The 22,509-nt window shown below is 37.0% G+C and overlaps 3 protein-coding genes across 5 annotated transcripts in view; 2 read left to right on the forward strand and 1 right to left on the reverse strand.

Moving 5' to 3' along the window:
- LOC107725477 (conserved oligomeric Golgi complex subunit 2-like) overlaps positions 1 to 7,894 on the forward strand; it is a 9,613-nt gene extending 1,719 nt beyond the window's left edge. Inside the window, exons 5-18 of the mRNA XM_016534744.1 lie at positions 879 to 979; positions 1,472 to 1,580; positions 2,652 to 2,831; positions 3,006 to 3,130; positions 3,232 to 3,358; positions 3,489 to 3,628; positions 5,409 to 5,470; positions 5,671 to 5,822; positions 5,897 to 6,079; positions 6,160 to 6,232; positions 6,333 to 6,475; positions 6,914 to 7,053; positions 7,160 to 7,340; positions 7,442 to 7,894. Coding sequence (XP_016390230.1) covers positions 879 to 979; positions 1,472 to 1,580; positions 2,652 to 2,831; positions 3,006 to 3,130; positions 3,232 to 3,358; positions 3,489 to 3,628; positions 5,409 to 5,470; positions 5,671 to 5,822; positions 5,897 to 6,079; positions 6,160 to 6,232; positions 6,333 to 6,475; positions 6,914 to 7,053; positions 7,160 to 7,340; positions 7,442 to 7,549 — 1,824 coding nt within the window. The 3' untranslated portion in view covers positions 7,550 to 7,894. The remainder of the gene's footprint in view (positions 1 to 878; positions 980 to 1,471; positions 1,581 to 2,651; positions 2,832 to 3,005; positions 3,131 to 3,231; positions 3,359 to 3,488; positions 3,629 to 5,408; positions 5,471 to 5,670; positions 5,823 to 5,896; positions 6,080 to 6,159; positions 6,233 to 6,332; positions 6,476 to 6,913; positions 7,054 to 7,159; positions 7,341 to 7,441) is intronic.
- A 489-nt stretch (positions 7,895 to 8,383) lies between these two features.
- Positions 8,384 to 12,822, reverse strand: LOC107725476 (angiotensinogen-like). Its single transcript, XM_016534743.1, has 5 exons — positions 12,744 to 12,822; positions 10,782 to 11,576; positions 9,316 to 9,586; positions 9,070 to 9,220; positions 8,384 to 8,898 (listed from the first exon to the last, which is right to left on the reverse strand). Exons 1-5 carry the CDS (start codon positions 12,805 to 12,807, stop codon positions 8,722 to 8,724), a joined length of 1,458 nt encoding a protein of 485 aa, XP_016390229.1. The 5' UTR covers positions 12,808 to 12,822; the 3' UTR covers positions 8,384 to 8,721.
- Positions 12,823 to 13,405: 583 nt separating this feature from the next.
- The window catches only part of LOC107725481 (phosphatase and actin regulator 2), a 39,264-nt gene continuing 30,160 nt past the window's right edge, over positions 13,406 to 22,509 (forward strand). The window contains exons 1-3 of one of the 3 annotated variants that reach the window (XM_016534749.1): positions 13,406 to 13,474; positions 13,564 to 13,688; positions 13,786 to 13,937. In XM_016534749.1, coding sequence (XP_016390235.1) covers positions 13,805 to 13,937 — 133 coding nt within the window. In that variant the 5' untranslated portion in view covers positions 13,406 to 13,474; positions 13,564 to 13,688; positions 13,786 to 13,804. Of the gene's footprint in view, positions 13,689 to 13,785; positions 13,938 to 22,509 lie in introns of all 3 variants that reach the window. The other 2 variants (XM_016534748.1, XM_016534751.1) reach the window with 2 other exon arrangements.

Raw genomic sequence — 22,509 nt, forward strand, 5'->3', positions numbered from 1 at the left:
CAGCAGAAGTAATGATTATTAATGTGTCAGGGAAAAACAGTAAGGAGGCTGCATTAACATTTTAATAATTGATATAGTGCTTTCTTTGTTCTTGGATTAAGAGATGAACTCTGCAACACTGACTCGTCATCTCCGCAGTAGTGGATGCACCTGTATGCATGTTTCATACGGATTACATAATCGGAGAATATTTGTTTCCCATTTGAATTGGTTCATTTGAAAGTAGACATTTCGCTCTCTATAGATAGGCTATATTTTTCATGTCTGTAATGTAAGTTTACACGGAGTTTCGCACTCAAGTTCACAGATGAGACGGCAGAAAGCACATCCTGTTTACTTTCATTATTTTACAAAAGCGCAATGTTGTTATTGTGAGTGCATACAAATAAACGTAGAGTCTTTACAGATTCGAGAGATGTATAACTCTTATCTGTATGACCAAAAATGATGGAGTATTTTAAGAGCAAATGAGCGCACCGGTGCCTCCATCTATCCTGCAGTGAGCGCTACTGTTCAGCTTCCACACTCCGCACAGACACTTGAACAGCGCACATTTCTCTAGATTAACATTAGATTGACCGGCCATGTTAAGTTGCTAATACTTGCATATTTCAGATGATAAGCCATATTTGAGGTCGATGAATGATAGGCGAGCGTTTGGATGTCCTGCCCGATGTACTACCACCACATACAGCCCTTAACAATCTGCGTGACTTTGCCAATGTGGATTTTTATTATTATTTTTTTTTCTGCGACTAAGCAACTAATACAATTTTGGTCGACCAAGCCTCTTCTGGTCGACGAATGGTTAGTTGACTATTAAGGGGCAGCCCTACTTACAACTGTGCACATATTGTCCAACATTGTGTCTTTTGTAGCTCTGTGTGTTAAGACTTATCCAAGTTGTGAGATCAGTGGAGAAGATTGAGAAAATTCTTCACCAAAACACCAAAGATACAACATCACTTGAGACCAGCAGGTATGTGGAGTAGTGAAAGAGACAATAAGTAAATTAGACAAATACACTACTGTTCAAAAGTTTGTTTGTTCAAAAGTCGATAATTTTTTTTATAAATAAGTCTCTTATGCTCACCAAGGCTACATTTATTTTACAGTAAAAGCAGTACTATTGTGAAATATTATTACAATTTAAAATAATAGTTTTCTGTTTAAATATTTTAAAATGTAATTTATTCCTGTGATGGCAAAGCTGAATTTTTAGCTGTCATTACTCCAATATTCAGTGTCACATAACTCCTTTCTCAATAAAAGTATTAATCACTTTTAATCACTGTTAAAAAAAAATAAATCTTACTGACCCCAAATGGTAAAGTAGCGTATATTGCAGCTAAACAACTTCTTTTGAAATATGACTCATGGCTTACGGAAAGGATTTTTGATTATGTACTATTTGCATTTTACTTTGCACATGAATGAACAGCAAATGAACAGCTTGTTCTTTGTTTTTAAGTCCTCTTCTGGCAGGTCAGATTCTAGAGCGGATTGCCACCGAGTTCAACCAGTTACAGTTTCATGCAGTCCAGAGCAAAGGAATGCCATTGCTTGATAAAGTCCGACCGGTGAGCTCCCAGTCTTAAAATAACCCATTCTGTTTCTTGTCAACTTTAGCTCCGGCAGGAGAATGTATTTACACTACATGGACAAAAGTAGTGGGACACAGCTCTTAATTATGGAATTTAGGTGTTTTGATGAGACCCGTTGCCACAGGTGTGTAATGCCGCGTTCCAGACGAGGTCGGAAGTGGGAACATCCGAGTTGAAATGTCCCACTTTGAGTCAATCACACGTCACGTTAACATATTGACCTCTTGATGTCACCATGACACAACGAGAGCATTTCGTCTTTTAGTGTCAATTATGGCAAAAACAGAAAAAAATGAACAAAAATGCTGCCATTCTTGCTGCCAGCAGACGAAAAGTAAAAATTAAGGTATCATTTTATAAACTTAATGTGTAATGTTTTAAAGTTTGACACGAGGTATGCTCGTTAGATGCAGTGACATCAAATGACGTGTCTCGCTGAAGTTGGGGTTGGTCGATTTGCCCCGAGTTCCCAGGTCGGATGTTCGACTTCAAGCAGCGTTCTAGACGTTATTTCCAAGTCGGAGGTGGGAAAAATCAGAGTTTCGAGTTGTTTGGAACGCAGCATAAAAATAAAGCACCAAGCCATGCAGTCTGCATTTTCTGTGACTGAGCAGCTGCATGCAAGCCACACATCACCAAGTACAATAGCAAATGTTGGATAGAGTGGTGTAAACGCCGCCACTGAGTTTGGTGTGGAAGAACGTGACTGACCCACACAGATCTCTGTCCTCAACCCCATTGAACACCTTTGGGATGAATGGAGATTGCAAGCCAGGCCTTCTCATCCAGCATCAGTGCCTGAGCTCACAAGTGCTCTACTGGATGAATGGGCAAATAATCCCACAAAAACAAAATCTTGTTGAAAGCCTTCCAAGAAGAGCTGTTATAGCTGCAAAGGAGGGCCAACTCCATATTAATGTTTATGTATTTAGAATGCAGACATTTATTACTGTCACTGTCGGTGTGATGGTCAGGTGTCCCAATACTTTTGTCCATATAGCGTATATCTACTTACTGATTTTGTGTGGGCATTTTTCTGTGTTCCAGAGAATAGCAGGTATCACAGCTATGCTTCAGCAGTCCCTGGAAGGCTTATTGATCCAAGGCCTACAGACATCAAATATAGATATCGTGCGGCATTGCCTCAGGACATATGCTACCATTGATAAGACCAGGGATGCAGAGGCACTGGTCGGACAGGTCTTAGTCAAACCATACATGGATGAGGTACATTTTGCATATCACCCGGATACAGCAATACAGTCAATTGTAATTTGCATATCTGTCATTATTGACAATGTTGTGAGTTTTGCAAATGAGATTCAATTGTAAAGATACAAAATTCATGGACATGTTATCCGTCTTCTCCATCTGAATGTAGATTTCTCCTTTTTTTGTCAGGTTATAGTTGAACAGTTTGTCAAGTCCAACCCTAATGGTCTTAAGATGATGTACTCAAAGCTGTTGGAGTTTGTGCCTCACCATTGTCGACTGCTGCGAGAGGTGACTGGTGGAGCAATCTCTAGGTATGTCTGCCACTAAAAGTGAATGTTTACTACATTGCACCGCCATTGCTGTCATATTACACACAATACATTTTAACGAGTTTACCCTTTTGTATGCCCAGCGATAAAGCCGACATTGTTCCAGGATATGACTTCCTGGTGAACTCCGTTTGGCCTGAGATCATTAGAGGTGTTGAGGAAAGAGTCCCTTCCCTTTTCAATCCTGGAAACCCAGATGCATTTTATGAGGTAAGCAAAGTGAAAACACGCAGTAGCATTTTTTTACTTTTTGTTGTAACCTTTAAACGAAATCACTTTTTATAATGGGAATGTACATCTCATTAAGTGGTTTTCCTTGTTTCTGTGTTCTGTTATGTAGAGATACACTGTCAGCATGGATTTTGTGCGTAAGTTTGAGAGGCAGTGTGGTTCCCAGGCCAGCGTGAAGAGGCTGCGAGCACATCCGTGCTACCAGAGTTTCCACAACAAATGGAACCTGCCAGTGTACTTTCAGCTGCGGTGAGTATGAGGACTTAGAAATCCAGTCACAGCTGTACCTTTCCAGTGCTTTATCTGTTCATGAACTATTTTTTAGGTCAATACAACCTGGAAATTCTGTGTGACCCATTTGTTTCCTACACTGTGATATAGTATATTGACATTAAACAGTCAATCCCCCACCAAAAAGTGCAGAGAAAGATTCCTTTAAAGGGTTGTTTGTAACCTGCTTCCTGTAAACACTCCCTGTGTCTGTTGTTGGAAGTGACTCAAATAGTTTTTTTCCCATCATTTTTTGGAATCTCATGTGCAGCTTGGATTCTGTTCTTTTTGCAATATATTTAAAGAGAGATAATCGCCCTGGATATGAATCGATCTGTGTTTTAGTCTGGATAGACTTTGCTCTGTGATGTTTGATGACTATTCGCTGGTTATAAAGTCCACTGCTATCTTAGTTTGTTTAAGCCAGTTAAGCCTGTAAAATGTGTTTGCTTTTTCTTGGAATTAAGGTCTTGTGGTGAACTTCTGTAGTTCTTGTGTTGTATTTGTTAAATGGTTTAACATACTGGATTTGAAACTATGTTTGCAATTTACTGTAGTTATTGAACACTTTAAGACATCTTAATAATTTTGTTAATTGTTCCAACTAAAATACCAAGTGTAAAAGTTCTCTGATTTTAATCAACAAAAAGAATGGTAAAAGATGCATTTGGCATTTGTCACTCTGTTTCTGTTACTTCCTGTGCATCAGCCCACATGGAAGTCACATACAGCCAATAATGGACCTGTATAATGGATTCTCCATTACCAATCTGACCTTTCAGATCACAAATCAGCTGTTTAATTTTCTTCTTAATACAGAATTAGTATTTATCAAAAAAAAAGTCCAACATCTTTGCATATCCTGTGCTGTATATTGAAATCTCTAAGTTTGAAGTCATTGAGAACATGACTTTGAAGTCTTTGTATCTACAGCTGTCTCTTGACTTTCTGGCTTGGGCTTGTTTTTCAGGTTCAAGGAGATTGCTGGAAGTCTAGAAAATGCCATTTCCAATGGACTAGAGGCAGCTCGGAAGAAAATAAAAACACATTTGGATTGATTTGTTTTGAAATGTTTCTAAATTATTTGGTTGAATTTTTCCCATACCATTTTTACTTAAACTATTTGATGTCTCCATTTTTTATCCATTTTAAACAGAATTTATAAACAGTAGGAAGGAATAACCGATCAACGTCTGGATAGAACCAATTCCCTGTTCTACTTTTTTCTTTTTTTTTTTTCTTTTTTGATAATCTGTTTCACTTGGATGCATGTCATAATGTGAAGTCTACTTCTGTTACATACTTTAAAAACCTGAACGTGCCAGTTTGCAAGCTTTGCAAGTTTACATTTCCTCTACATGAAAACAAGCTGCTCAGTGCTCTGATCTGAACTTTAGTTGTTCTCTCATTAATAGGAAGTGCCCACCAGAGCCTCAGCCTATATGGACAACGCACTTCAGCCGCTCCATCAGCTGGTCACCGACTCCAAAAATGTGGTGAAAGACTCCATCATCCAGGAGTGGCTCCGGGTCACACTCTCAGACTGCACCCATAGGTACAGCAGAGGCAAACATCTAGGTGAACTTTATTCATTCTAGATTGAAGAACTTTTTGTTTAAAAATGACCTTTGTGTTTAATTCTTTGCATATCCTGTGCTGTATATTGAAATCTCTAAGTTTGAAGTCATTGAGAACATGACTTTGAAGTCTTTGTATCTACAGCTGTCTCTTGACTTTCTGGCTTGGGCTTGTTTTTCAGGTTCAAGGAGATTGCTGGAAGTCTAGAAAATGCCATTTCCAATGGACTAGAGGCAGCTCCAGGTCAGTGAGTGTATTTGGGTTCATGTAAAAATGAATGCACATGAACATAAAACATGTTTAATATGGTATTGCCTTCTCTGTGCATCTGGTGACCTGTTGTTGTTTGCTTTTTATGATAAATAATAGCCGTCACTTTTACAAGAGCGTGAGTAACTGATCACCACTGACATCCAGTCTGCTTTTTGAATTTGTGAACTCAGCGGGCAGCAGTTACCACCTGCAGGTGACGGAGGTGTTGTGGAGCTGTGTGTGCAGGTGCTGGGCTGACCAGGTGTACCTGCCACCACTTGCTCATCGATTTTGGAAACTAATGCTACAACTGATTTCCAGATATGCTACCTTTCTTACAGAGGTAAGGCATTCCTGGTGGAAATTATATGAATTATAATAGGATTGTTATTCATGTCTTTCTTTTTCGTCTCACAGGTCCTAACAAAATCACCTCCTCCAGAGACTAGCAAAGATTCGGTAAGACCGCTTCCAAGCTCCGCCTCCTCCACATCCAGCCGCACATCACAGGATGCAGACAGCGAAACTGGCGGCCCCACTGTTTTGTCTACCAAGAAGCTCGTCTTCATTGCAGCTGATGTTGATAAGTTACAAGGACAGGTAATTCTGATTTTTATTTCACACAGTCTAATTTTGATCTCATTTGGATTGAGTGAGAAATGCTTTCACTCTGTTCCCAGATTCCAGATATCTCTGAGATGATCAAGGCCAAATTGGAGAGTATTGGGTTCAAAAACGTTGCTGTTGTTTCAGGTTTGTTCTGGAGTTTGAAGCCATTTCTGATGTTGTTAAGATTCGGATGCCATTTCTAATGGTCCCAAGTAATACGTTTCATTCCTGTTTGGTGCTCCAGAAGCCTTGCAGGATTCCAGCGCTGCCCTGTCCAGCTGCATCCCCACACTGAACAGCAGAATGACTCAGCATCTAACAGAAAGGAGCGTTCGTTTCCTGAAAAACGCTTCGGAAGTCCCACGACTTTATCGAAGGACTAACAAGGTCGAGTTATATGCCCATGTAATATCATGCAGAAAGAATCAGAGACAGGCTGGGAAGAAAATAAAAACACATTTGGATTGATTTGTTTTGAAATGTTTCTAAATTATTTGGTTGAATTTTTCCCATACCATTTTTACTTAGACTATTTGATGTCTCCATTTTTTATCCATTTTAAACAGAATTTATAAACAGTAGGAAGGAATAACCGATCAACATCTGGATAGAACCAAGTCCCTGTTCTACTTTTTTCTTTTTTTTTTTTCTTTTTTGATAATCTGTTTCACTTGGATGCATGTCATAATGTGAAGTCTACTTCTGTTACATACTTTAAAAACCTGAACGTGCCAGTTTGCAAGCTTTGCAAGTTTACATTTCCTCTACATGAAAACAAGCTGCTCAGTGCTCTGATCTGAACTTTAGTTGTTCTCTCATTAATAGGAAGTGCCCACCAGAGCCTCAGCCTATATGGACAACGCACTTCAGCCGCTCCATCAGCTGGTCACCGACTCCAAAAATGTGGTGAAAGACTCCATCATCCAGGAGTGGCTCCGGGTCACACTCTCAGACTGCACCCATAGGTACAGCAGAGGCAAACTTTTATGATTCCGAAATGTCTAGGTAAACTAGTTTATTAATTCTAGATTGAAGAACTTTTTGTTTAAAAATGACCTTTGTGTTTAATAGATATTTTGAGACTATATCGGATGTGCTGAGCTCAGTGAGGAAGATGGAGGAAAGTCTAAAAAGGTTGAAGCAGGCTAGGAAAACAACCACCACCAGCACCGTAGGCGTCAATGCAGGGCCATCAGATGACAGCAAGATCCGTCTGCAGCTGGCGCTGGATGTGGAGTATCTTGGAGAACAGGTATGAACATGGTTCTTGATGAACGATTAGCTTTTCTCTCCTATTTGTGCATATCGGGTTTGCTTCATTATACTTATCCTTTTTTTTTTTTTTTACCCAAGATTATAAGGATGGGTCTTCAGCCAAGCGACATCACCATGTTCTCTTCTCTGCTGGAACTGGTACAGGAGGCAAGAGATCTCGCTTCAGCGGAGCAGACGGGGTCCTAAACCAGAATGGCCCTGGAGGGGCCAGATCAAAAGTAGGGTCCAAAATGGTTACTGATCAGAATGTTGCCACATGGCTCAGTATCTGCTCCAGGAGTGGTTTTATGAAGTTCTGCCATCCCTCAACTCTTCTAATAGCAGCTATCCTGACCTGTTTGGAGGAGCAGCACACTAAAAGAATGTGATTTACTCTCTGATAAGTTATTTATTGTTGAACTATATGGGATTATATGGCCAAAAAAAAAAAATGTATGGTTCAAATTTATTGGAGAAATGAATGAGAAATTAGTTTTTTGTATGAACCAGTAAGCACTCAACATATAAAGTGCTATAAGCTCTCGTGTCCTGTCATATGTGGTTACATCAAAAAAAAAAAATGCACTCAACACAGGTGTTTGATTGGAGTTGTATCTGGCAGAAATTGTTTTTCTCAGACATTAACCCTCCGGTGAACCCTGCCAAATAGCATCAACAGTGCAAACGCTAAAGAGGTTTAATGCTCAAATTACCTCTTTTTTTTAATATATCAAAATGGGTGTTGGAGTTTGTGTTTCACTGGGTAAGAATGGGACTAATAAGATTTAACAATAAAAAAATGAGGATAGAGTGTGTGTTTTCGATTTTAGGGGTCTCTTCGTAGCAGTTTCCTCAGTAATTGTTTATTGTTCATTTGCCTTAAAGATGCACCATGTACTGGATAAAGTAAATGTGGGTTGTTTAATGATTATGATATTTCATACTGTATGGTTGCTTTTATTTACAGGATTTTTGGTTTCTTACATTTTTGTAGAATCCTTTTGCCATTTTAGTTAAAAATGAGCATCCCTCCGAGTCATATTTATTCATAAATATTCAAATTTTATTTGTTTTAACAGTACATAAATGAGGTTTATACATATTTCTTATTATGAATACATCATTAAAATAATTGCAGTTAATTCAAGTAACCATGTTATGCATAGAACAAATTCTATATTAAACATTTGTAATTAGCAGATACTAAAATATAAAACATCCAAGTCTTGAAAATCCCTAAAAAGATTGCCTGAGCAAAGATATAACAGGTTGACTTGATGTTATCCATTGTTTTAACATATGGTTATTAGTTGAATGGAAACATGAAAACACTGTTTATATTGTAATATAATGTAAAGTCACCACCAAAACAGAGATTTTTAGGTTGTTGGATTGACGATTTTGCCGAGCATGAGTATGGCATTAGAGTTGCCCTCTACAATAGCAAAGAAGAACGGCCGGTTGACCGTGATTTTATGGGGAACCGTTTCATCTTCAGTTCTGTTCTGAACCTCAGATCCTCCTTCTGTCATCTCAAGCACAACCTTGTTGAGGACCTGTGAGATAAATATATGGAGGTTACTGTTGTCATTTGGTTTACAGTAATGAAAATAACTGTGTGGACCATGTTGGTTATAAAGGTAGTTATTTATAATTGTTACAGAACTGGTTAGAGTCAGATTTTACTGGTCCTAATTGATTTTAGCTTGCTCTAAACAGAATTTTACCTTATCAATGGTGAAGTTCTCCTTGCTGCTCAGTCTTCTGAAGTTGGCATCGGAGCCCATGAGGTATTTTTCCACTGCCATTTCTGATAGAACTGATCTCAGGTCTGTCACAGCAGTCAAGGAGAATTTGGGCAACGATAGTTCCAGATTTCTGCCAACACAAACAAGTAAATCTGTGATTGGTCTTTGAGGTCATTTTATTTACCATTTTCAGTGTGCACTTTCTCAGGACAAACATGTACTCACGTTTCTTTTAGATTTCGATGCCATGCAGGTATGACTGTTAAGAGCTGCTTCTCAGTGTCCTGCAGGCTAGCTCCCTCATTAGGCAGCACTAGCAGCATATAGGTCCTCTTACTGAGACCAAGCTTGACTATAGAACATTTCCTGCCAACATCATTGAAGTACATGTAGTTTCCAGTATGCATCATGAAGGGGACTTCGACACTTGAGTTCTCATGAGTCCAGAACTTCTGATCACTGGTTGCTTCAGGTTGGAAAGCAGTTTTCCAGTTACCTGGAAAAAGTTACATATTTTAAAAAGTTTATTTAATTTGATTTCATTTCATTTCATTTCATTTTTGAAGTGCCTCTCTATTTCCTACATTGTTTTCTGTTGTGTTTTTCAAAATACCAACCTACAGCAGGTGAGTTATTTTTTTAAATTTAATTTCATTTTTTTAAAGGGGTCATATGATGCTGCTAAAAAGAACATTATTTTGTGTATTTGGTGTAACAGTGAGTCTATTTCCTACATTATGTTTTCTGTTGTGTGTAACAACAAAAATGGGCAATAATTTTATTTTATTATTTTATTTTATTTTTTGAAGTGCCTCCATGAGCCTATTTTCTACATTTTCTTCTGTTGAGCATAACAATAAAATAGGCTACTATTTTTTTCTCCCTCTAAATACTCGATGGGGTATTTTAGCCACTGAAGCACTATATTTGCAAAAAAATAAATAAATAAAAATTAAATAATAATAATAAATAATAAAAAAATTACTAAATATTACTTTTAGGCCTATTATACTTAGTAATGCCACTAAAGCCTGGCTCACACTACAGGAGTTTTAAAATTCTAACCTATTATGAAATCTGGTTGCAGCACACACATAAGGAGAATCTTTGCAGATTATCTTCTGTTGAGCATAATAAAATAGGCTACTATTTTTTTCTCCCTCTAAATACTCGATGGGGTATTTTAGCCACTGAAGCACTATATTTGCAAAAAAATAAATAAATAAAAATTAAATAATAATAATAAATAATAAAAAAATTACTAAATATTACTTTTAGGCCTATTATACTTAGTAATGCCACTAAAGCCTGGCTCACACTACAGGAGTTTTAAAATTCTAACCTATTATGAAATCTGGTTGCAGCACACACATAAGGAGAATCTTTGCAGATTATCTTCCCTTGCATGTTTGATATGATCGGGGCGGCCTCGATTTGTGTGCGAGCACATCGGGAGATGCAAGATTCGATCAGTGAATGTCTCATATTACCAGGTAATCCACGCCGAACATCGTTCGACAAGATTTTTGCTCTGATTCTCGGGAGGGGGAAATCGGGGCAAAATCGGGCTAAAAATCCTGTAGTGCGAGCCCGGCTGAAGTCTTTCAAGATTCTTCATGAAGTTTATATATTTAGAATGTACTTAAGATTTAATTAAATGAGGCTAAGGATTACATTTTTAAATCACTCACCTTTAAAATGCACTGAACTAGCAAACAGGAGGTCTGTTTTTGGAGTAACACCCTTAAACAGGTCCTTAACCTTGCTGTCTGATGTTTTCTGAATAAAGTTGTTCACCTGCACCTCAGCTTCCTTTGCTTTTGAGAAGTCCACTGCTCGGACAAAAGAGTCATCTGAGAAGTCTTGTGTTCCACGTAAAAAGTCTTTGGAAAGGTCAGCGTCGCTGGTAATGAACGTCCACACGAGGGTCCTGAGCTCATTTCGTGATTGGTCTACCTGCGCACTGATGGCCTGGAGCGTACGCAACACTGTGTGTCCATCAATGAAGTATGCACAGTCGGCCTTTTCAGACTCCAGGTTGAGTCCTAACAGCTGTTGGTAGGAAATAGCAGTCTTTTTGGATGCTCCCAGGTAGAGGGTCACCAAAGACCCAAAGGCATTTAGAGGTGACAGCAGCGTGTTGGCATGCTTCTGTGTACGACTAAGTGCCTGGTACATGCGTAACCCGAGTGAATTCTGCAGTTCTGCTAACACAGCAGTTCGTTGGGTGAGGTTTTTCAGGTTCTCTGTGGTGCTGCTGGATCGTGGGTCTGGCTCAGTGCTGTCCTGAAGAGGAGTCAGTGGATGGACAGTCTCGACGGGCTTGTGTTCCTCATTCTGGATAACCTCACAGCTGATGTTTTCAGAGCTAAAGAGGTTGAAGGGGTGGACATACACTCGATTGGCTGTTCCCATTGCAAAGCAGGAAACCATTAAGAGAGCGAGGAACATCTTGTTCATCTTTATGGGAAACCCTTCTGGTGTGCCTATTGGATATTAAACTGATTTGAGTATGACATGGACTTGCTATTACATGAGAATACTAGCAAAGCTTACCACATATTACATGGAATTAATATGGACATATCAACACTTTTTTGCATTTCAGAACCAACAGGGGGCCTTTGCTATGATTGATCTCTACTCTTCCACCCCCGTTTTTCACAGAATAAATTGACCAGTTTCTGCTTAACAGCAGCTGAGGTCTCTGTACTGAGCTGCATTTGAGGGCAATAACCCTGAACCAAAGAGCCGAGAACACATGACTCAGATAAAGGAGCAAAGAGTCAAATGAGTACATTCCAGTTCAGATTCATCGTAGTTCAAAACGCTCTTAGATAATATGATGCAGAGTATAATATAAAAAATACAAGATTTTTTAAAAGAAATTAATGCTTTTGTGACACTAAAGACATTTAAAATTTTACAAAAGATTTCTGTCAAATAAATGCTGTTTTAAACTTCATTTTCATAAAAAAAAATCCTTAGAAAAATGTAAGATCTCCAAAAATATTAAGCAGGACAAGAGCTTTCCTACATTATTTTTCTGTTGTGTGTAACAATATTATGGGCAATTATTGTATTTTATTTATTTTCCTTATGAAAAAATAGCATGTAGTGTCGGTTTTGTCTATTTGGGGAATTTCAGCAATTGTTTTCACTATAAAAAAATATCAGAAAATTTTCATAAAATTAGCAAAGTCACTGAGACTTCTTTTGCCCATTTTTGTTGTTACACTTATTACCAGATTCAAATTCAAAATGTATTATAGTCTCCACAAAAATATTAAACAGGACAAGTGTTTTCAGCATTGATGATAAAAAAAAATATTTCGAGCACCAAATTAACAGATTCCAATGATTTTTAAAGGATTCTGTGACTTTAAAAAATACAATAAAAATACATATACATATATATATATATATATATATATAGTTGTTTATGTAATAGTGCCAAAAATTACAATCCAAAGTCCCAGAGCAAAACTGAGATACAGTAATATGTCTGGATCAGTTATCACTGTTAAGTGTAGCCTAATTCAACTAAGCCAAACATTTTATCAGGATCATTTAATGATAACTCTTTAATCACAGGCATAGATAATCAGTCATAAAGGTGTGAAAAAAGATAAAAAGGCAGATCTCCTGTTTACCTGCAGATGCTTTGCTGATTCTAGAGCTGGTGATTCTATGGTGGACTGAGGGTCTACCCAGCATTTAAATAACATATTGCATGATGACCAGTCCACTTAGTTACACATTAACACAGTATTGAGACACTCAGATTTCCCCAATGTTCAGCTTCAAACCGGCTTCTGTGTGTTGATAAACAACTTCGTAAGAGGAAACCACACACTACCATATTTACCTTAAACATGATGTCAGACTGGTCGGTGGGGAGAGAGCACTAAGATATGGACGGGACTTTCATAAGGTGAAAAACAGGAAACTGAGTGAGTCATTTAACCCCTTACGAAATGGCCTAAAGACCTTCTTCAGTTTCCACCCTAAATGAAAAGTATCCTATTTCAAAAGGCTTAAGAAGGCCTATTCAGTGTTTTGGTATTTTTAGGAAATCATACAGGTTAGTTACATCTGCAATACTGTTTTCTAATTGTTACTTCAGTAAAATCCCAAACCAAACATTATTGCCCCAAGTATAGAACGGGGTCATCTTACCCTAGTAGTATATGTTAAAATATATTTTTAATATTATGATTTTGGCAAAGTATTTAATATTAAGAATATTAGAAGTTAAGAATATATATATATATATATATATATATATAATCTCCGTATTACAAGTCCGTATGGTATCGCCCCCCACAGGGATGATTTGGTACTGCCTGCAGCTGTAAAGAGCGTGACCTCAGTCTTCCTCCGGGTAAAAGTCTTTGTAGATGATTATCATTTTGATGGAGGTGTTTCCGTTTCTGTCTCATTTGTTGATGTAATGCAGAGGATTATTTGCAGAAGAAAGACATGCACAACTTCTGATGAGACTCGGGGAGAAGTAGCCAGTCGACTTCGTGTTTTTGAAAGTTGAGTTCTCCTAAACAGGTGAACAGAGTTCCTCATTACAACCGATAAACTGACGGGTAAAGCTCTGCAGACAGAATTTAGCATCAGATTTTATCAGCGTTACGTTGACAACAAGATTACAGGACACTGAAACGAATCTATATTTTTTTCTAGAAATAAAAATACAAGCGGAATGGCGGAGGAAGACAGTTTTTCATACCTGAAGACATTTCCCCAGGTGTTTCCTGTATTTCGAGTTCGATCTTTAAGTGACACTACGGCTTTTAAATCTAGAATATTGACCAGACTCCGTTCAGCCTGCTCAGGTAGGATGATGTTTATTATTTATTTTGCATTTATTTTTTAAATCAAGTTCAGTGCAGTGATGCCCTTCTCCGTAATGTCTGGTTAACTCCAATGACTGACCTGTTTTCAGAAAGTATATTTTACGACATGATAAATGCTGCTTTTACATTAATGTTCTTCTTATTTACATTGTTCTATTAATTCACATTGTTTATTTGTTTCTTTATTTTTCGAATGTCTAAAAGGTTCATGATGTGCATTAGGTGTGACCCCAAATGACAAATATTGTTCCATTGACTGAATCTGATGACAATATGTTGATATTTATGTGTAATGTAAGACTTGGTGTGAAAACTATGTCTGGTGGGCCTAAATGCAACATATTGTCCAAGCATTGGTTTCAATTCAAGACCTTGCACTTAAACCCAAACAGGATACTGACAAATACATGCGGGCTGTTGGTTTTCCGCTTGTAAAAGATAAAATGATAAAACACTTTGTTGGCATGTGCTGCCATTAGTGCTCTTAAAAAAATAAACACACTTTTTGTATAACTGCTAGAAATAGGCTAACTTTATGATGTCTCTTGAATTCATGGTTAAGATTAGCTAGTTTAATCAAATAACAGGGGCATAATAAATAAACCAATAAATAGCATGAATTGCAATCTTAATATCATTTGTTTCTTTTGTTTGTTTTGCTTGATCCACACGACATGACTGAAGTGCGTTCATCCATATTTTATGGCTGCTAAACACTGTAATTCTTATACAGTTTTGTACATGCTTGTGTTAAAGGTTTTGCTCTGTAGTTTCTTGCCCTACCACGCAGGAGAGAAATAATTTCTTAACCAACTGTAATTAGTAAACACTTTCAGAGAAAGTCTGGTTTAAATGTCATCACCCACATTGTTCTGTAACCTTTAAACCATGCTAAACCCAGCTGCCTAGTTGTCTGACACATTTTTTTAAACCACAATCTCTGTAGATATATATTAAAATGAGAGGTGATCTCATGTGGAAAGTTTTTAGATGAACTGACAGTGGAAAAGCTTATAATATTGTTGAGCTAGTTCGGTTTCATACAACCATTTTATAGGTCAGATGTCCAGGGCAAATAGATGGTTATATGCATGTCTTGCAAATGGCCTCTATGCACAATCCTCATCTTGCAGCCAATTGTCTTGTTAATGATATAAAACATCATGTCTTGTATTGCTTGATGCACATCTTTGGTAGTGTTGAGCTGAGTGAGATATCTTTGGAAATGACAGTTTAAAACCACTTCCTGATAGCTCACCTTTCAGTTAACCACGCTCAAGCTTTTGTGTTTTGTCGATGGTCTAGATTTAAATTTAGTCGTTTATTATTTTTGTAGCGAGTGTAGTGAGCTGCATATTCACAGAAATACAGTTAATGCTGTATGAATTCAGTTAAAGTGCATCATGTGTCTGTGAACAGTTAAAGATTTCATAGTTTTGTTTCAGACATTGGCCTTCATGTTCACGGTTCAATACAATTTAAACTTGACAGCATTGTGGCATGATTTCAAGTACAGAAATTTATTGTGACTCATCCTTCAGTTTTAAATAAGGAAAAGTACATTTTGATCATTAAGATTTAAAATTCATTGTTTTAAAATTACAGGAAGAAGACTGATGCATTGTTATTTTACAGTAATTGAAATGCTATTTTGCATTTTTATTAAATTCAGTTTTTATTATTATTTTTAATTACTTTTTATATTTTCCATATCCGTTTTCATTTTTTTATTTTAGTTAAAGTTTTAGTAATTTAGCTGTGTTTTTGTCATTTCTAGTCGTTTTATTTTTAAATACATATTTATATAATTTTTGTTATTAGTATTTTCAGTTTTATTTATTTTAGTAAATCTAGTTAAACTTTAATTAAACTGTATTAAAATTTGAAATGTTGCCTTGGCAACTAGCTGAAAAAAAAAAAAAATCAGTTAATTATTATTATTATAATTATTTTTGTTTTGTTTTATTTTAGTTTCAGATTTAGTTTTAGTTGACTATAATAACCCTGGACTCATGATGACTTGGAACTAGTGTGACTAGTTATAATGATTAGTAACATTCTCAAAAAATATGCAGTGGTACCAAATAGGTGTGTCGTTCTGTAAATCACTGTTTACATTAGCAAACTCCATCCACTTCACTAACACATAACAAGAGTTTCATGCTAGAGAAGTGTTCCCAACGGTAATGAACAGTTTAGAAAAATTATTGATTAAACCTTAATTATAAGCAGCATTACTGAATATTTAATGTAAGTGCTTCTTGAAAAACATAAGCATTAGATTTCTTTTGTTTACTTCCATTGAAATACTGTAACCATGTAATATTTTGCAGAATAATACTGTAATACTGCATTTTTTATAAAAAAAAATTAAATGTTGTAATCAACCAAAGTATTATCATCATCATCATCATCATCATCATCAACCTTACACTCTTAAAAATAAAGGTGCTTCACGATGCCATAGAAGGACCTTTTTGTCTAAATGGTTCCATAAAGAACCTTTAACATCTGAAGAACCTTTCTGTTTCACAAAAGGTTCTTGTGGTGAAAAAAGGTTCTTCAGATTACAAAAAGGTAAGAAAGAGATGGTTCTTTAAAGAACCTTTGATTGAATGGTTCTTTGTGGAACCAAAAATGGTTCTTTTATGGCATCGCTGTGAAGAACCTTTTGAAGCACCTTTATTTTTAAGAGTGTATGCTTGTGACATGCTGTCGATAAAACACTTATTTTGAACCTAGAAAATGTTTTTAAATATACCACATTGTCAGCAGTTGACTTGTTTTTTTGTGCTGCGTGACTGGAATAATACTACTGTAGATTTCAGTGCATTTTTGCACTGCAGCTTTGCTGCATGTCCACCAGGGGGTGTTTTCTTTCAGATTTTTCCAATGCAATGCATCAGTTCTTGTCAGTATTGCTCTGAATCCTGTCTGATGTCTAAGAATGATTCTGTGCTGCAATGTTTTAAGTCTAACCCCATGACTGTTTTTCACAAAGCCTCACATCAATAATTCATAATGTCTTGTTTGTGTTCCTGCAACCACTTAATGCTACTTAGTGTACATCTATTTCCTCTCTGCCAGCATCACTTCATGATCTATATGCAGTCTTTGCAAAGATCCCGTCATTGTGTTTCGAGAAATGGACACATTTAAATATACATCCAATGGTAGTTTGCATTCAGACCCGCACTTTATCCTTCACACTGTGCGACATGGTAGAAAGGGACTGAGAGAAAGCCTCCTCGCTCTCTGTTTGTTTGGATTAATTTGTAGGTTTTGCTTTGATGCTGGTGTGAGGATGTGTGTCATCCCTCTGCACACAATTAGTCACTTAATGACACAGAGATGGAGGCCGGCGGAGCGGAGATGTAGAGAGAGGCTGCCCTTTTCTAACAATGCGCTGGAGACAGAACCTTTTCTGTTCTTTACCCTCTTAAAAGCTTGTTCCTCTCACCTCTGGATGAATTTTAAACAGTCTATGAATAGAGTTTCATGGTAGATAGAGTGTCAGTAGAGACTTGGCATATTGAGTTCATTCTGCCTGTGATATAGATGATATAGAAACTTTTATGACAGTTGCTTTTATGGAAACAAACCGTTTTTACATATGTATGATTTTTTATTTGATCAACTTTTATTTGAGTTCTTCTTATAGGAGTGTAGAAATAAAGAAATGGAAAAATTACATATATAACTTGTAAATGGTTTAGTTAGGTACAACCCACCTACTAAAGGTAAGCAGATTTAAACAGAAGCTAAAGAACATAGAGAGAACTTTGTTTTTGATTGAAGTAGATGCAAATGAGTGTAAATCAATGCTTTTAATGACTTATGATGCCATTTAAATCAGTAAGGGGCCAGCAAGATTTTTTTTAAAGAAGTGAATACTTTTATTCAGCAAGGATGCTTTAAATTGATCAAAAGTGACCGCAAATACATTTAGAATGTTACAAAAAAATTCAATTTAAAAAATGCTGTTCTTTTGAACTTCCTATTTATCAAATAATCCTGAAAAATCACTGTTTCCACAAAAACAGCAGCAGCACAACTGTTTTCAACAGTGATAATAATAAGAAATGTTTCTTGAGCAGCAAATCACCATATTACAATGATTTCTGAAGGGATTATGTGACACTGAAGACTGGAGTAATAGCTTTGTTATCACAGAATAAATTACATTTTAATAAAATACATATTAATATTTTGGATAAATATTTATTGTATTTTGATCAAATAAATACAGCCTTGGTGAGCATAAGAGACTTCTTTCAAAAATAGTAGTGCATGTTCTTTGCTCTTTTAAATAGTATTTTTATTTTTTTTATATATATTTAAAAAGAAAATTCTAAATAATATTAACATACATGTAAATAAATAGCATATTCATTATGCTATTTAAAATAATAAATAGCTAAAGACGACTTAATAAATTGCCAATGCCAGCATTTTTAACAAGAAATTATGAGAAGAATGTGCTTGTTTTAGATTATTTGGAATATGCTGATTATCATGTATACAATATATCATATTCTAATAGCTATAGAGCAAGTAAACATCTTTAAATAAAGGCTTAACCAGAATTTAGACAATGATGTGCATACAAGGCTTTGTAGAGTAGATCACTGTTTAGGTATATGTAGTTCTTTCTCATAGGGGCGTGAATGCTCTTGCCAGGCAGCTATTCCTAACATATCAGTGGCTCCTGACAAGAGCCCTTTATGTCCACTGGTCTGATTGTCTCCTTCTCTCGTTCTCCCATCCTCCTTTTCTTCTTCTTCATGTTCAGCTTGCTCTTTGGTAGGATCGTGAAGCAGCTCTTTGCGTCAGACAGTGTGGGCGTTCTCGGCAGACACACAAAGAGCACATGTAAAGATTTGCCATCATGCCTTTTATCTGTAATTGCTATGCTCCGTTGTATTTTTAGAGCTGAGAGGATGGCATCTGCATTTATTCAACATTTTATCAAAAGGGTGTTTATTTACCGATTTATTAGCGTTTTGAGACATACCACATTATCCATGAGTCAACCAGTAGGACAATATCTCGGTATGGTTAGTCACGGTATGGTTACGGTTAAAAAAGCAATTATGCAAGGTATTGGTTGCGTGTTAATGTGCCTGACGTTCGTTATTTGCTGCTTTTATACAGTGCAAATCAGTGACGGCGCTGTTACTTAAAAGACTTGGATGTTTCCATCACACCATGTGCTTTTCTCTCAGCACTGGTTAACTTAAATGGCAAAAGGTAACCTGACTGGGTTAAAATATCACAGTCTAGTTTCACAACATCCCAAAAGCACACAAGACTATCTCTGTGTGTTGCTATGATCTTGTAACAGCATTAGTGCTGTTTCAACAACACAGGGAGCATTCATTAATTGCTCTCGGAAGTGCTGATTGGACTTTGACACCACTTTTTTTTTTTAACAAATATCCCTATTGATGTGCGTTATGCTTAGCTGAGATTACTAGCATTAACTGCTACTTAAGACGTCTAAACTATGGACCAAACATTCAGTTTTAGGATAAGGTTCCTGTGATTCAAATGTTTGTGTTTGTTATTAAAAAGTAGATATTTGTTTTCATGGTTCTGTTTTCTTTTTTATGGTTCAAGTAGGCTTGACTGATTGTAAATGTAAGAGAAATATGACAACCATTATAATACTCTTTTTTTTTTTTAAAACTGGTATAAAATGAGTATTGATGTTATAGATTGTATTGTGAATTATCTATATGTTATGTATGGTGAAAATGACATACTTCTCTCTGGTGACGTATGCAGGACTTCTCCAATCATTTAATCTACTTCAACCCTGCCCCTCCACAATCCACTACAAGCTCACATTCATCTCAAAATCCAATCAACAACGGATGGATAGAATCAAGTTCCTGCAAATTCCTGTGCTACATTACTAGACCTAAACATTGTATGTGTTAACATGAGACTAGTGAGATAAAATCACTTAATAACCTTACTGTGCAAAATTTTATGCACCAGTAAACCCTTTTGCCGGTAACTTTTGCATGATGCTTACAATACCACAAAGCCTGCTGAAAGTGCATTACTGTAAAGGCAGTCTGTACTGACAGATTTTCTAGGTAAATGACAGCATGTCACAGTTGCTGTTGAATAGATCTTAATAGAAGGTGAAATAATTACTGTCAGCAAATGGATTTATAAAAAGCTCAATTATATACTAGTCAGAATGCTCACAAACAGAGCAGTGTTCCAACAGCTTTTCGGGGGAATCTAGCCACAAATTTCTTGCATATAGTTGTCTTTGCTATACTGGGATAAAAGAAAACTTTATCTAAAAAAAAATTGCATGCATCATCTTAAACTTGAATAGAATCCAGGGCTGCGTTTCCCAAAAGCATCGTAAGCCTAAGTTGATTGTAGCTCCGTTGGTTTCAATGCAGCCCAGAACATTCTGTTAAGCTAATCCATTTGGAATTCTTACTATGTTTTTAACTGCAAAAAAGTGGAAAGATAGCAGTAGAATACCTCTATAGGCGTTGTACACAGCCGAGTTAAGGCTGCTCTTTGCCTGCTCAAAATGAAAGACAATGCTGTATAAAATACACACTACAATATGCTGCTCTGATCCACCTACGCCCCTAGAATCAAACTATACACCTGTAAATGCATTTATGCCATCTCTGAGCAGTATGAAACTATGTAACACCTAATGCTTTTGTGCCACCTTTGCAGTGTAAATTTGACAACATCTCAGTGTTCACTTAAGGTGTCTTTACACAGCCAAGTTAATACTGCTTTGTTTCTTCCAGGGGGGTTAATGAAGGCCTTCTGAAACGATATGATGCGTTTGTGCAAGAAAAATATCCGTATTTAAAACTTTATAAACTGTATTCTCTAGCTTCTGCTAACTAATACACACGTTTACTAGAGAGAGGCATTCCAGCGTATGATGTAGGATGTACAGTAGGAAGTGACGAATGCGGAAGTGCAGAGGAGAGAGCAAAACAAGACACTGGTCATGATTTAGAAGTATAAAATGAGGATTTGTAAAGAAAAATGTCAGAGGATTTCGATATAAGCCAAGACGAGACTGGTTTTCCTTTGCTGTAAACAAAACTTGGTTCTCACGAGACTAGCATATTCTCACCGGAGCTTATGCTGCTGGAATGTGAACGCAAGTACGAGAGTTAGCAAAAGCTAGAGATTACGGTTATAAAGTTTTAAATATGGATATTTTTCTTACACTAATGCATCTCTTCGTCTCAGAAGGCCTTTATTCACCTCCTGGAGCCATGTGGAATAATTTTTATGATGGATAGATGCACTTTTTTGGGCTTTAAAATCTCGACAACCTCTGCCTTTATAAAGCTTGGAAGAGCCAGGACATTTTCTAATATAACTCCGATTGTATTTGTCTGAAAGTCATATACACTTAGGATGGCTTGAGGGTGAGTAAATCATGGGGTAATTTAAATTTTTGGGTGAACTGTCCCTTTAAACAAAAATTAAAGGCATAATGCTCCATAAAAGCCAGACTAGATTATGCCTGTTCTGACCCACCTCAAACCTACTATCAAAGTACACTGAAAAAAATGATTAATTGAATTTACTAAAAAAAAAAATTAAGGTAAGTGGTTGCAATCAATTTATATTTGCTACATTTAAATAAATTTTGTTGAAAGTTAGTCAACTAAATTAGTTTATTTAAATGTAGCTAAAACAGTTGTAATTGCTGTGTAAATGCATTCATGCCACCTCTGAGCAGCATTAAACTATCCGTGTAAAAACACATCAGAAGCACTTTTGTGCCACCTTTGCAGTGTAAATTTGGAATTATACAATATCATCCAGTGAACTCATGTGTCCTGAGAATAGTGCTTCTGCAGTTGCTTTGACCAATGCTAAGAAAATGTTTAGGTTCATGTGAGCACTCCGCCTACAGGGGTGAGCTTTAAAAACCTACTCTCAAGCAGTGATTCATCCTCTCTGAACTGCTGCCAATTCTTGACGTCAGGTTGCAACACGAAAATAGATTTGGAAGAAATTGTTACAGATTCTCACCCACGAGTAACGCGCCATCAAACCCACTTGTGCGAGGCCCTGCCCGGCTTTGACCCCGACGGAATGTAGCACATCACACACACCGGCAAGCACTTCACTTTTGTGCCTCAGCATGCAGCGTGTAAAAAAAAAACTTAACACTGGCGATACGACTAGAGTCATCTGTTTCAGCGGGACGCAAGTAATTTAATGAAGGCTACAGAGCTGTCTCACGCTACATCAACTCACCCCTCCTCCTCAACCCCATTCCCCGTAGCCAAAGGCGATAGCTGAAAGCCCCAGTGGACTGGGAGGTTCCACTTGATGGGCGCAGACTGGCTCAGTCAGCTCACTTTAATGGAGGTAATGGCTGTTTGTCATCCTCAAGCCTTCGCCGCTCTTCCTGCCGCGCACCACTGCAGAGAAGAAGGCTGCGAGAGCACCACAGGAAGTGAGGAGAGAGAGTGATTGAGTGAGAGTCAGAAAGAGAGAGAGAGAGAGAGAGAGAGAGAGGGAGGGAGGCCGA

This window comes from Sinocyclocheilus rhinocerous, unplaced genomic scaffold (genome assembly GCF_001515625.1).
Source record: "Sinocyclocheilus rhinocerous isolate Xijiao unplaced genomic scaffold, SAMN03320098_v1.1 scaffold366, whole genome shotgun sequence".
NCBI lineage: Eukaryota > Metazoa > Chordata > Actinopteri > Cypriniformes > Cyprinidae > Sinocyclocheilus > Sinocyclocheilus rhinocerous.

What these genes read in the sequence shown, in the direction of transcription:
- LOC107725476 (XM_016534743.1), bottom strand. Translation starts at nt 12,807, where the DNA reads ATGCTGGGTAGACCCTCAGTCCACCATAGAATCACCAGCTCTAGAATC. An exon ending in AATCAGCAAAGCATCTGCAG is followed by an intron (nt 11,577 to 12,743) that starts GTAAACAGGAGA and finishes AATATCCAATAG; the next exon opens with GCACACCAGAAGGGTTTCCC. An exon ending in CATCGAAATCTAAAAGAAAC is followed by an intron (nt 9,221 to 9,315) that starts GTGAGTACATGT and finishes TTGTGTTGGCAG; the next exon opens with AAATCTGGAACTATCGTTGC.